Source organism: Martes martes, assembly GCF_963455335.1.
Source record: "Martes martes genome assembly, chromosome: 5".
Classification (NCBI taxonomy): Eukaryota; Metazoa; Chordata; class Mammalia; order Carnivora; family Mustelidae; genus Martes; species Martes martes.
The window spans coordinates 19,745,107-19,759,948 of record NC_137892.1 but is presented as its reverse complement, the minus strand read 5'-3'; the positions used below and the strand labels follow the sequence as shown (position 1 = coordinate 19,759,948).

Below are 14,842 nucleotides of genomic sequence, written 5' to 3'. Positions count from 1 at the left end.
TATAGTCAACTTTACAAGACAAACTTTACCATTCAAAGGAGTCATTTTTACTATTTATTTGTTTGAAGATTTTTTTTTTTATTTATTTGAAAGAGAGAGAGGGAATGAGAAGGGCAGGGGTAGCGGGAGAGGAGAACCCGATGCGGGACTCGATCCCCGGACCGTGGGATCATGGCCTGAGCCCGAGGCAGACGTTTAACCGACTGAGCCACCCAGGCGCCCTTAGAAGTAATGAGGGTCGTAAAAAGGGGATTGCGCTTTTTTTTTTTTTTAACCCAATGTGAATGTCAGTTAAAAATACATCTTTTACAGGTTACGACACTCAGACATAATTGTTTAAAAACTCAAAAACGTGTAAAATAGATAAAAATAATAAACAGCCGAGAACAAAAGGCCCCAGTAATGAACACAGCAGCGGCTCGCCGACTAGACGGGTTCCCTCCTGTCAAGGGAGAGAAACTACAAGCTTAGTCCGGCCGAAGGATCCTCAGGAACCGAACCAGGCAGCACAGCCTGAGGCGACAAGCCGGCACAAAACTCCGCAATACTCGCAGAAAGACGCCTGCAACGCATCTCACCACGCTCCTCGAGGGGCGGCCGCACCCTGAGGCTGACGGGAAAAGCGAGCTGGACCCTGCCTGTCCCTCTGCTCCTGAGGCTGCGGTTCGGGACGCGAGTCTGACCAGCTCCGATAAGGGCACAGGACCAGGCGGTTTCTGCGCATTTAACCCCGAGCCGAACGAACCTTGGCATTCCAAGAATTCTTGTTGCCGCAGTTCACTTACCCACCGAGAACGAGCAGCAGCGAGCGGCTAATTTTGCACATTTTTAAATACATACTCATTTTTCCCGAAAAGCGCGCTCGACAGGACAGGCGGGGAGAGAAGCGGAAAAGACGCGGCGGCAGGCTTCTGGGGGCTCCCAGCAAGACGGCTTTCTCCAGCCTTAGGGCTGTTGGCCCATCTCGGGCACCGTAGGCCCGTCCCGCGATGACCTCTGGGAAATAGAGTTCGAAAGGAAAAGCGCCGCCGTTCAGCCGAAGCAGCCGTTTCCATGTCTCGTGCGCAGGCGCCGTTGCGGCCGGCGGCCTGGCGGCGGTGGTGAAAAATGTCCCCAGGCTAGGTATCCTGCTTGTCTCCGGTGCGGTGCGCCGGTTGGCGTCCCGGTCGCGGCGGGCCCAGGTACAGGGTGCCGGTGAGAGCGGGCCCGGGGTGTGCAGCTCCTCCGGCGGGGCCAGGGCAGAGGGCCGGCCGCCGCGCGAGTCCCAGCCGAGTCCCAGTCGCGGGCGTCCGAGCTGCGGCGGCCTCGGCAGGTGAAGGCGGCCCGGGAAGGGGGCGTTGCCCCGGGAGCTCTCCGCTCCCGCGGCCCCCCTTCCCCGGAAATCGGAGCTGTCATTGCTTGAGCCGCGGGCGCCAGCCTCGGGCAGCGCTCCTGGAGCAGTGGCCCCAGAACTGAGATTGCTGGGAACTCTGCCCTGTTGGAGGGTTCGTGCACCCTGGGGCGGTTTTTGGCTGATAGCGTTTGTTGGTCTCCCCCCACCCCTCTCCAGTTTCAACTTTATTTTATGTGTATTAGTTTTTGCTGTCCTTGCTGTATTGAGCTTATGTGGCCCTGTTCTCAGAGTGAATCCTAGAGTGATTTGACTATTCTTTTTTGTTTAATTTTGTCCTTTTGCTGAGTTACTTCCCTTTTCTCCAAAATTTAAATTCATCTCTAGCCAATGATGCTCTTTCTTTTGAGCCTTGTGGGTTTTTTTGGAGCAGGGAGAGGATGGGTAATGTTTTCGTTTATATTAAGGAGATTTGATAACTCTTTCTTCATAAAGGAAGCACCATTTCCAAGGGGAACAGAGGACTAATTTTTGGTTTGCTCTTCCGGAAAAGGACACCAGTTTCCGTCCGATGTTAGTGAAGAATTATGATAATTACCATGTTATTATATTTTATTGTCATACATTATATCCAATTATATAGTATGTTAGGTACAATGTAATTACTATAACTGTAATACATCTCAAAATATTTAAGTGCAGATGTGCAGAGTATTTATGTTACTTCTCTTTCATTGAACATCTCTGTGAGCCGGGCTTGATCGCTCTTTACTCTGTTAATGTCCGTGAGTTGGTTCATAATTCCTTAGTCTGATTTACCTTTATTCAGAAACCACTGGCTGAAAGGTAGCAGGCCTGGGACTGGAAGTATGTTTGCCACGCACTCTGGGTTTGGGTGGCCGCCCATGGACCCTCCAACACAGGGATGCCTGGGCTCTCAGGTTCCCTCTGGCTTCCGTCTGCAGGGTGCTCAGTGTGTGGAGCTAATTTAGTCGTGCCTCCTGAGCGTGGGAGTACAGACAGGATGGACAGACAGACTGCTCACAGTTTCTTTTTCCATTTCAGGAGCCTTCTCTAGGAGGGGCAGCAGGGAGGGAGAAATGGCCACAGGGTTGTTCCCAGCCCAAGCTCAGGTGAGTCAAGGCTCCTTTCTTCATCTGCCTTCTTGGTTCAGAGGTTGTGGACACACTGAAGCCGTCGTGGTTGAGCCCATGGAGGGACCCAAGGGCCTGGTGAGGTAACTCTTGGAGGAAGCTGTTTGTCTAGTCCTTGGGATCAGTCTTCTTGGGAATTCCCGGCTTAGCAGTTAAGTCCCTCTCCAGTCCTGTTCCAAAGCCACACCAGAGCTCTGTGAGGGATCTAGGTTTGTTTTTTTCCCTGTGAAGGGTGGAACCTTGAGGGAGTCCGATAATTCTCTCTATAACATTAGGAATTCAAAGAGAAAATGTATGATCTTTACCCTCAATGAACTGAGGACCAATCAACTAGAGTAGTCCCTCGTAGGAGTCCAGGTGATTTTCTAGGAAGATCCAAGAAAGAAGACCTCTCAATCAGCAAGTGTGGTCAGGGATATTTCTAGTATAACTGACTCTTGAACAACACAGGGTTTCAGTGTTGCTGGGTGAACTGGGGAAGCTCAGGGGCCTCGACCCAGCCTGTCCTTGAAGGAGTTGAAGGTTCTTGGTCTTGTCTCAAGAAAGAATTCAAGGACAGACCCACAACACAGCAGATGAGTGACACAACAGGAAAGTTTATTAAAGCAAAAAATATACTCTCAAGATAGGAGAGCAGATGACGTTGAGAGAGAGAGAGGGAGCAAGCACTTTGCACCCTGGGGTTTTATTGACAGTTGTTAACTAGGGGGTAGGATATTCATTACTTGGGGCAGGGACGTAGGGTTTCAGCTTTCTCTTCCTAACCTGGTCAGGGATTTCCTGTCCAGCCAGCTGCTATCTTGGGCCTGTGTGGTTTGATCTGGCTTGTGGAGGGCTGCCAGGGCAGCCTCTGACCTTCCCCATAGCTGGCCACAACTTCCTCATTGCTGGCCTCCATTCTGCTAGAAGCCAACATTCTGCCTACTCTAACATACAGGCTCGGGCTCTGACCCCACCTGTCCCAAGCAGTCAGAAATCCACATACAACTTTATAAAAAATTTTTTTATTTAAATTCTAGTTAGCTAACATATAGTGTAATACCGGTTTCAGGAGTGGAATTCAGTGGTTCATCAGTTACATGCAATACCCAGTGCTCATCACAACAGGTGCTCCCCTTAATGCCCACCCCCCATCTAGCCCTACCCACCTCCCTCCAGCAACCCTGTTTGTTCTCTACAGTCAAGAGTCTCTCATGGTTTGCCTCCCCCATTTTTTTTTTCTTTATTCCCTTATGTTCATCTGTTTTGTTTCTTAAATTCCACACGTGAGTGACATCATATGGTATTCGTCTTTCCCTGACTGACTTATTTGCTTACCATAATACACTCTAGCTCCAGCCACATGGTGGCACATGAGAACTCCACATATAACTTTTGATTCCCCCAAAAACTTCACTACTAACCGTAGTTAGTGTTGGCTGGAAGCCTTACCAATTCTGGTCAATTAACACATATTTTGTATGGTATATGTATTCTATACTGTGTTCTTATAATAAAGCATGCTAGAGAAAGAAAATATTATTAGGAAAATTAAAGGGAAGGAAAAAATACATTTATGGCACTGTATTTATTGAAAAAAAGTCTATATATATTTGGACCTGCTCAGTTCAAACTCCTCTTGTTTGAGGGTTGGACTATATTGGGAAATTTGGGCCTTATGAGCAGGACCAGGTTAAAAGAGCTGGTGAAAGGAAAAGGAGTCCCAGCTAGGTAGGACTAGTGGTCTTGGGGGACAGATTGAGGGAAATGAAGCATCTGGTCCACAGTGTTTTCTTCCCTTCTTGGCCCTTTTGTGGCACTTAACAGAAATATAATTAAGAACATAATCTCCTCCCAACCCAGAAAACCTCCCCACAGAAGCAGAAGAGAAAGAAAACACTTTTATCATTGAATAAGTGCTCGGTCTGAATGTCACGTGCATCACAGGCCATCTCCCGAAGAGACGGAAGGCTCACTTGTATGTTGAGTGGCTACAGCCCAGTTTGGCCATTTGTCAGGTGACCCGTTAGGCCCGCCCACTCCCAGGAGACTGAGAGGCTGGCACATTCAAAGAGATGGCTTCCAGGCCTCCACGGAAGTGGTCCGGAGTTGTGAGCCTGGCGAGTGACTTCCTGAACCTTTGAAAAGACTTAGAGTAGCCCCTGCCCCCCCACCCCCCCATCCATCAGGGAATTGATGGTTTCAGTTACCAGATGATCCTGCTTCCAACCTCTCCTTAGAAGGTCAGTAGTAGCCAGACACTGTACCACAAGCCTGGGTCATTCTCCTCACTTCCCCTCATATAGGCACTTTACCCTCCTGGGCACTCCTCACACTCCGGGGCACTTTACCCTCTCACACTCCTGGGCGAGCCACTGAGAGAAACTACACCAGGTGAGCTGTTGCACCAGGGAAACTTTATTTGCAGCATATAAGGAGATCATGCCGAATAAATTCCAAAGCCGTGACTCCCCAAGCCAGGGTGGATGGGGTCCTGTTATTTAGGGTTAAGCTGAATATTTAAAAAGGGGATCCTTGTCACTGTATGTGGAGGCGGGCATAAGGTTGCACATGCGCCTTGAGGAAACACATTTGAACACACGTTGTATGTTATGTAAACGAGGCTTGTGTCCTCCTTGGGCGGAGATTGTAGTATCCTAAGGAGGTGGAGGTAATTGTCCGTCATTCCAGAGGTCACTCCACGGTCCATCTGTGCAAGCTGAGTCGGGGCTCTAGCTCAAACCGGTGTGAGTGGTCTGGGCCGGCTGGAGAGCTTGTCGGTGAGACTCTTGTCCAAGTCGCTACTGCTGGAGGGGCGGTGTCGCTTTCTTTCTGGAGAGAGAACTTGGAAAGAAAAGCTCGAGGAATGATGTGGGACCCAGGTCCGTGAGCACAAGCAGGTGGCCAGTCAAGATCAGGTCTTGGGGTCTAGCTGTAACGATATCACAAGCCGAAGGGTAAGTACAGCACAGTAAGGTGTTTTGAGAGGGAGAGACCACAGTCACATAAGTTTTGCTACAGCATATTGTCGTAATTGTTCTGTTATGACTTGTTAATCTCTTACTCTGCGTGATTTATAAATTAAACTTTATCATAGGATTGTATTTATAGGAAAAAAACAGCATATATAGGGTACAGTACTCTCCAAGTTTTAGACTTGGAGGGGGGGTTCTTAGAACATAGCCCCTCCTGCAGAAGTGGGGACAGCTGTATGTACATTTGGAAAGGACAGAGACTTGCCTAGAGCTGCTCGTAGCCCTGCATGGCGACAGGGTGACTGCTCAGCCACCCCTCTGGGGGTCTGGTCCCGGGTGAGCAGGAACGGGTTTGCCATTGCAGGAGTCTGTGACATTCAGGGACGTGGCCGTGTTCTTCAGCCAGGACGAGTGGCTGCGCCTGGACTCCGCACAGAGAACCCTGTACCGGGAGGTGATGCTGGAGAACTATGGCACCCTTGTCTCGCTGGGTAAGGACCTTTCCTCGTAATGGAGAATCTGCCGGGGGAGCCTCGTGGGGCCCTCCCCAAGGAAGACGCTTGGAGGGCTTGGTCACGTTCAGCCGCAGGCGGGCTCTCAGGGTGGCGGTCGCTGTCCCCTCCACTGCCAGGAAAGGCCTCGGGTTGGTGGAGTCAGTGATGGGCAGCCTTTGTATGCTTTTGCCATTCTTTGGCTCCACGCTCTGTCCCTCTGGGTCTCCTGAGAGGTTCCAGTGGAGGCCTGCGCAGCCAGCGCCCTGCCTTTCTTCCTGAGACCACCTCCTGGCCGCCCTCAAGAAGCCTCACTGAAGCCCCTCTCTGAAAAGACGTCTCCTGCCTTCAGCTGTCCCTCTGCCCCGGAGCCCCTGGGCTTGGATCTGTGTGCCAGGATGGTTGCTCCTATCTGTACAGCGGACTCACTCTCTTCTTGCTCACAAACAGGGATCCTGTTTTCCAAACCAAAGGTCATCTTCCAGTTGCAGCAAGGGGAAGACCCCTGGATGGTGGAAAACGGCGTTTCTCAAGGCCCATGTGTAGGTGAGTGACAAGGATTGGGAAGTGGGCAGAGCATTTTCTCCCTTCCTGGGTGCTGCTGCTCAGGCGACGTGGACCAGGGCCCTCCTGAATGGGCCAGGCCGGGCGGGAAAGGCTGGGAAGGGCATATCCTCTCTCTCTATCTTTCTGAGCCCCGATACAGCAGGTTCAGAGGGAGAGTTGAATTCTCCCAAGAAGGGCCCGCTTGTCTCTGGTATCCTTTGTAATGTGAATGCAGAAAAGGTAACACTGTATATAATGCGTAAAGAAGACTCATGTCTTCTCTTTTTCTGACTGATCTTTTCTCTCTCTCTCTCTCTCTCTCTTTTTTTTTTTTTTTTTGTTAATTTTTGTTACTTAAATTCAATTAGGCAATATACAGTACATCATTAGTTTCAGAGGTAGAGGTCAGTGATTCATCAGTCCTTTTTTAAAAATTTTTTTAAATTATAATTCTTTTTTTTTAAGAGTTTATTTATTTATTTGAGAGAGAGAGAGAGAGCATGAGAGGAGAGAGGTCACTGGGAGAAGCAGACTCCCTGCTGAGCAGGGAGTCCAATGTGGGACTTGATCCCAGGACTCCAGGATCATGACCTGAGCCAAAGGCAGTGGCTTAACCAACTGAGCCACCCAGGTGACCCCCCCCCCCTTTTTAAAAAGATTTTATTTATTTATTTGACAGACAGAGATCACAGTAGGCAGAGAGACAGGCAGACAGAGTGGAGGAAGCAGGCTCCCTGCTGAGCAGAGAGCCCGTTTTGGGGCTTGATCCCGGGACCCTGGGATCATGACCTGAGTAGAAGGCAGAGGCTTTACTGAGCCACCCAGGTGCCCCTCATCAGTCTTATATAACACCCCGTGCTGATCACATCCCATGCACTCCTTAATACCTATCACCCAGTTAGCCCATCCCTTACTCCCCTCCCCTCCAGCAACCTTCCCCATCAGTTTGTTTCTTACAATTAAGAGTCTCTCATGGTTTTTCTCCCTCTCTGAGGACCCCCCATTCAGTTTTTGGACTGATGATTTTAAATTATCATCCCTTTGGTTTGAACAAACTTCTGTCGATACAGTACATCCCTCATTGTTCCAGCTTGGGTTTTTGTTTGACTTTTTTGGTTTGCAAATTATTACATATGGTTCAGCTAAAAAGAAAACACAGATGTATGCATATTTATATACTACACAAGAGTGAGAAGGCAGGGGTAGCAAAATGGTAATAAATAGAATTTATGCAGAAGGTTTGCAGATGTTCAATACGTCATTCTCCTAAATCTTTTGTGTGAAAATATTCAAAATAATACGTTCCAGACCCTGGCTGCTAGGATATATCTCTCAATCTCTAAAACTCCTCTGGGTTGCTGGGTCCTTAAGCTCTCATTTGCTATTCTGCTTTGTCTTTGGTTTTTGTTGTTCCTTTTATTGTCATTTTGGATTTTTTTTTCCATCTTTGCTTTTGTTCTGTTTTGTTTTGATTCTAGCACCAGATGGTGGCTCTCTCCTTTGAGTTTTGCTTCTTATCGTTTACTGTCATTTATTCATCTCCATGGCAGGACATAGGTTTTCTGGGTCAGCTCAGTCCTGTGTTTCTATTCATTAACTTTGTCTTCAGCTTTTCCCCTTTGGTTTGACTGGAATATTCTCTTGAATAATATTTTCAGAAAGGTTCATGTGTGCTCTTTTGTGCATGTCTAAAATATTCCTTTACCTCTCCAGTGAGAATTGTGGATCTAGAATTCTGGCATCAAATTTTTTTTTTCCCTTCACACTTGACTTTAGTGTCTGAGCATCGAGTGTCCTTAATAAAAAGTCCTCTGTTAGCTTAATTCTTTTTCCTCTGTCTTCTGTGTAGAAATCTGGTCCTTTTTTTTTTTTTTTAATCTTCTGTCTAGAATATTATAGGATTTTTTTTATCTTCGGAATTTAGAAGATTCATTAGGTTGTATCAAATACCAAGGAGTTTTTGGGTTAATACTGTTATTTGGCATCACAGGGTCCTTTGCTTTGAAGAGTCAAGTCTTTTTTTCACTTCAGGGATCTTTTTTTCTACTACATACTGACATATTCTGTCACATTCTATCCATAATCCAAGGAAGCTAACTGTAAGAATAATGATAAAATAAAATAGAAGTTTGGTCAGAACCTTAGAAAGTGAATGTATCTGGTAAGGGCCAGCATAGTAGCCCTGGGTGAATCTAGAATTTGGCTCTGAGCTTTCTGATTGGTAAAGAAATCATTAGTATCCAAATTGACTGTGTTCTTCTTTTGCAAGCAGTTGAAAAAAAATTAACTACTTTTAATTTATAGAAGGAATACATAGTATTGTTTAAAAAAAAAAAAAAGGGCTGCCTGGGTGACTCAGTCGGTTAAGCTTAGGTTGTGAACCCAGGGTCCTAGGATCGAGCCCCGCATCAGGCCCCTTGCTTGGCAGGGAGCCTTCTCCCTCTCCCTCAGCCTGCCATTCCCTCTGCTTGTGTTCTCTCTCTCTCTCTCTCTCTCTGTGTCAAATAAATAAACAGAATCTTTTTTTTTTTTTTTAAAGAGATTGACCTGAAATTTTGCCAACCAACCATGATGAACCTTTGTTGATATTTTACTATTTATCCTCTCAGATTGTGACTATTTGAGTGTGTTTGTGTTTGTGCATGAGGGAGAGAGAGACACACGGAGAGAAAGATTCATGTTACATACTGTTTTCAAACCTATTTTTTTTTTAAAGATTTTATTCATTTATTTGACAGAGAGATTGCAAGTAGGCAGAGGGGCAGGCAGAGAGGGAGGGAGAAGCAGGCTCTCCGCCGAGCAGAGAGCCCGATGCGGGGCTCGATCCCAGGACCCTGAAATCGTGACCTGAGCCGAAGACAGAGACTTAACCCACTGAGCCACCCAGGCGCCCCTCTCAAACCTGTTTTAAATTGTGAATGTACTTCAGCTCTTCAGCCCTCGTTATATAGAGGCCTGCCTTTCTGAAAGAGTTCTATTGTATTATTAAGCCATATTTTTTATTAAATAATCTTCCAGAAATTTTAATTTCTAGTTTTTTCCTACTATTAAGATTGCTGTAGTGGCTATGGAATACAAAGGTGTAATATAAAGAGAAATAGAGAAAAGGTCCAGAGAAGAAATAATTATAGTACAAAGGCATGAGTATTACCATTAAAAAAAATCAAGTAGGGCGCCTGGGTAGCTCAGTGGGCTAAAGCCTCTGCCTTCGGCTCAGGTCATGGTCCCAGGGTCCCGGGATCGAGCCCCGCATCGGGCTCTCTGCTCAGCAGGGAGCCTGCTTCCCTCTCTTTCTCTGTCTGCCTCTCTGCCTACTTGTGATCTCTGTCAAATAAATAAATAAAATCTTTTTTAAAAATTAAAAAAAAATCAAGGAATATGAATTTGAAAATTCACCCAGGATTCTTTGAAAAACTATTCAACTTCATTATAATCAATGAATTACAAACTAAAGCAATGGGAAGCCATTTTCCCCTTATTACCCCAAATTAAGAACTACATATTCAGTGTTTTCCTGTTGCTCCGAGTGATACCTGAGTATCTTTTGTGGGATTTTGATGGGCGTAGTTTTTCTGCAGGATGGTCTGGATTTATTAAAATCAATTCTACGTTTGGAAATTTATCTTAAGGAAATAATTATGCAGAGTTGCAAAGGTGGTATAAAGAATGTTAATAACATGGGGTATCACTGGGGAGAAGAAAGCTAGGTGGCTCGTAGAAGGGGATTTATTAAATTACAGTTATGGTGCTTGCTTCGGCAACACATATACTAAAATTGGAACGATACAGAGAAGATTAGCATGGCTCCTGCGCAAGGATGACACGCAAATTCGTGAAGCGTTCCATAATTTAAAAAAAAAAATTACAATTATGTTTGTGCTTTGAAATCTTACATTGCCATTAAGATGATGGTGTTAAAAAAAAAAATGATGGTGTCAACCTTCATTCGTTGCTATGGAGAGAAGCCTACAATTTTTTTAAGTGAAGAATAGGTAGAGGGAAGTGTAGTTTCAACCTATTTTTATTTTTCAAATGAAAGTATTTTCTAATATCCAGAAAAATTCTGGTGAGCTAAATTCCACATCTAGCAGTGATTATATTTGTGTGTTGTGTATATATATAATCGTGGTAAACTTGATTTTCATATTTATAGTTTTCTGTATTTTCTTTATTTTTCTTACAATGATTATATATCTCTTTTTCAGTTAAGAAAATAAAAACTGCTTAAGAAAATACATTCATTCTTTTTCAAGCAGTGACACCATTCCTTGCACTGTATTCTAAGTGATCAAAAGTAGACTGGAAATTATTCTCAAGAGTGTACTCTTCCCCCAAGGTTCCCCCTATCATTACATGGTACCAGTCTCCCATCGAGCTGCCCAGGCCAGAAGCTGGATATCATCCTTCAGTCCTCTCTTTCACGTACTCAGGATATACGTACTCTTGTCATCTCTGCCTTCAGAGCATCCCAAATGTGCCCCCCTCCACTGCCATACTAGTGCAGACCGCCATCACCTCCACCCAGTCTCCTGAGTGGCTGCTCCACATCTGCCCTTGTTTCTACCCGCTCCCAGTGACAGTCCATTTGTCACACCACCACTGTGATCGTCTTTAAACAAAACTGTCCTGTCCCTCCTGGTCCGCAGTGATCCTCTGAAGAAATTCCAAATGTCTTCCTGTATCACCTGCGTGATACGGCTCCTGCGTACTTCTTTTCCTCACCTCCTAACACTGTCTTGTTCCCTCTTGCTCAGGCCACACTGGATGAATCTGGGTTCCTGGACAATTTGAAGCTGAATCTCAGCTTATATTCTTTCTGACCGGAATCCTCTTTATACCCACGTTTTTGCATGGCCATCTCTTGTTATTGAGATCCCATCTTTAATTTTACTTTCTTATCACCCAGTTTAAAATGTCAGCTCATTTACTCACACTGCACATCACCTTGTTTTTGTTTTCCTCGTTCTCATCACCCCCAGGGTTCATCATCCCTAGTTTTTTTCGTCACTTGGTCACTGTCAGTACCCTGCTGCTAGAATGTAAACCCTTGTGAAAACTGGATTCCTGCCTAATATGTTCCCCATACTCCTGTTCTTGACCTTTGCATGGTGGCTACTCAGTAAAGAACTGCTTGAACGAGTGAGGAAATGTCCACCACCACACCACATACAGCACTCAGAGGAGTTCCATGACAGCACTACTTGAGGCCCTGGGTTTCAGGGAGCTTTTTAAGGCCCACAGCTCTTCCAGTTTTCACTTACAGCCCCTCTGCAGTTTCCTCGTGGATTAACCTTGAGTGCACCAGTGACTGACATGGGAAAGGGAGCTGAGGAGTAACACAACTCACTGAACTCAGAAGTGCTCTGTCCCCTGCTGACCCCAGCTTTGTTCCTAGAGCAGGCCTGGCTGCCCTTGTTGGAGGAGCTTTCCTTGGAGCTCACCCACATACAGCTTTCTGTAGACCTCTCCACCCAGGCATGTCTCCCATGCTGCTGCTTTCTCTTGCCCTTCTTTCTCCCCATCCTTTCTTAAACATCCAGGATGTATTTGTTAGCAATCCTTGTGTATTTTGGTGTCATGTTTCTTTATTTTTAGTGCAAGGGAGACTTACCTGTTTTGTTTATTTTAGGATGGGAACACTTATTTGAAGCTACAGTTTCTGAAGAAGAAAACCAGGAAGTAATGAATAAACTCCTAGGGGACGGTCCTTTTGACTTCAAGTTGGGGAAAGCCTACATAAATGAGGACAAGCTAGAGAAGCAACAAGGCAAAAAGAACAAACCTTTCAGGAAAGTCTTAGTCACCATCAAAAACACCTACATGAGGGAGAGGAGCTTTACGAGTATTGAGCTTGGGAAAAATCTCAGCCTGAAATCATCCCTTATTAGAAAACCCAGACTCGTTTCCAGAGGAAGGAAACCCCATTCCCAGCAGTATTCAGTTCTGTTTAAACAATTGGGAGTCAATACGGTGCGCAAATGTTACAAATGTAACATCTGTGGGAAAATCTTCCTCCACAGTTCTTCCCTGAGTAAACACCAGAGAATCCACACTGGAGAGAAGCTCTACAAATGCAAGGAATGTCGGAAAGCTTTCAGCCAAAGCTCTTCTCTCACTCAGCACCTGAGAGTTCACACAGGAGAGAAACCTTACATCTGCGGCGAATGTGGGAAAGCCTTCAGTTTCACCACATCTCTCATTGGACATCAGAGGATGCATACTGGAGAGAGACCCTATAAATGTAACGAGTGTGGCAAAACATTTAAAGGAAGCTCATCCCTGAATAATCACCAACGAATTCATACTGGAGAAAAGCCCTATAAATGTAACGAGTGTGGGAGAGCCTTTAGCCAGTGCTCATCTCTTATTCAGCATCACAGGATTCATACTGGAGAGAAACCCTATGAATGTAGTCAGTGTGGGAAAGCCTTTACTTCAATATCACGGCTAAGTAGACACCATAGAATTCATACTGGAGAGAAACCCTTTAATTGTAATGAGTGTGGGAAAGTATTCAGTTACCACTCAGCCCTTATCATACATCAGAGAATTCACACTGGGGAGAAACCTTATGCATGTAAAGAATGTGGGAAAGCCTTCAGCCAAAGCTCTGCTCTGATACAGCATCAAAGAATTCATACAGGAGAAAAACCCTATAAATGCAATGAATGTGGGAAGGCCTTCTCCTGGATTTCCCGGCTTAATATACACAACAGAATCCATACTGGAGAGAAACCGTATAACTGTAAAGAATGTGGAAAAGCCTTCAGTTCCCACTCAGCAGTTAATACTCATCGGAAAATTCACACTGGAGAGAAACCTTATAAATGTAACGACTGTGAAAAAGCTTTCAACCAAAGCTCAGCTCTCATTCAGCACCAGAGAATTCACACTGGAGAGAAACCCTTTAACTGTAAAGTATGTGGGAAAGCCTTCCGACAAAGTTCATCCCTTATGACACATATGAGGATTCATACAGGAGAAAAGCCTTATAAATGTAAAGAATGTGGGAAGGCTTTTAGTCAGAGCTCATCCCTTACCAATCATCAGAGGACTCACACTGGAGAAAAACTATAAATAAAACACATGTGGAAAGCCTTCCAACTGAAGTTCATTTCATACTCAATTTCAAAAAACTCGTCTGGGCAGAAAGTGATGAAGAGTAGTTAATTGTGAGTTAAACTTCAGAAAGTAGACCTCCTCAGACATCAGAGACTTCATGACGCAGGTAACATTAGGTGTATTAGGAAAGCTACTATGAAATGCTTTTTTCATAGTTTTTAAGTTATCGTGGCTATAAGATAGAGAATGTGTAAGATTCTTTTATCTTGTCCCTGGTGACGTGCGATAAGAGCCCCCAGCTTTCGCAAGCATCACTGGGAAGCCCGTTGATTTATGTAAAAGTGCAGCCATAAAATCCAGACTTTAGATTAATCTAGGAATCTATTTTTTGAAAATAGATTATGAAAATGTTATGCAAGCCAGTTATACTAAGAAGAATGTTTTGGAGAAGAAATATAAGCAGGTGACCTGTAGCTACCTCACTGTCGCTAAAATAAGTTCTTTAATAGTTTAAAGGCAAAACGTGTACTTGGTGGTTGTGAAAACTTTTTGGGTTGTTTCTTCTTTGCTTTCCAAGCCATTTACCTGAAAAGAAAATCACTCCGTAAACTCTGCAGGCACACAGTCCTGTGTTTTCTCCGCAACAACTTGTTCCCAGCTCTGAAACAGATCTAAAGCCACTTTATTTTAAATCACAAAATGCATGGTATTTCACTTGGTTTTATCACACAGTGATTACCTTTGCTGCGTCAGGTTGAGAATTAAAGGTTATTCAGACAACTACTGCTTTTGCAAGTTACTCCACTGATAAATGTGAGTGATGATCTTACAGTATAAGATGGGAGCATGCCTCTTGGCACCCAGGCTGTGCCTGCTTCATTAAGCTCTCCAGTTACCATCCAGGAAGGCCCAGGAAGAATGTGGATCACCATTCATCCTAGCTGAGGTAAAGTGAACCAGGTAACTTTCACTTCCTCCCACACTCTGAGGGCCACAAGACAGAAATTCAGACTCTTAAGTTCAGTAAATGGGCTGTTAGATGCTTCAACAAGTTAGCATGTTTCTGCATTTCTAAAATGTGAATAATAATTCCAGCAAGGTAAAAAGAGTTATCTCCCAAGTCAAACTAAAATTGTTGAACTTTACAGAAGCAACATCCTCTAGTGTTGTCCAGTATCAACTGGAGTGGGCAAGCACTTAAGGACTGAACTACCCATTTTATTTAAAAAAAGGGGGGGGTGGGGTGGGGACTAGTTTCTTTTTCTTTGTCAAAGAGTTAAAAAAAAAACAACAACAACTCAGAAA

At 45.0% G+C, this 14,842-nt stretch overlaps 1 protein-coding gene across 1 annotated transcript; it reads left to right on the top strand.

The window, feature by feature from the left end:
• The first annotated feature begins 1,082 nt into the window (after positions 1-1,082).
• Positions 1,083-14,318, top strand: LOC308342824 (zinc finger protein 879-like). The gene is made up of 5 exons (XM_080803454.1): positions 1,083-1,181; positions 2,396-2,463; positions 5,803-5,929; positions 6,380-6,475; positions 12,496-14,318. Exons 2-5 carry the CDS (start codon positions 2,431-2,433, stop codon positions 12,504-12,506), a joined length of 267 nt encoding a protein of 88 aa, XP_080659580.1. The 5' UTR covers positions 1,083-1,181; positions 2,396-2,430; the 3' UTR covers positions 12,507-14,318.
• The last annotated feature ends 524 nt before the right edge of the window (positions 14,319-14,842 follow it).

Coding starts and splice junctions, on each gene's coding strand:
- LOC308342824 (XM_080803454.1), top strand. CDS start 2,431: ATGGCCACAGGGTTGTTCCCAGCCCAAGCTCAG. Junction 2,464..5,802: donor TGTTCCCAGCCCAAGCTCAG/GTGAGTCAAGGC, acceptor TTGCCATTGCAG/GAGTCTGTGACATTCAGGGA. Junction 5,930..6,379: donor TGGCACCCTTGTCTCGCTGG/GTAAGGACCTTT, acceptor GCTCACAAACAG/GGATCCTGTTTTCCAAACCA.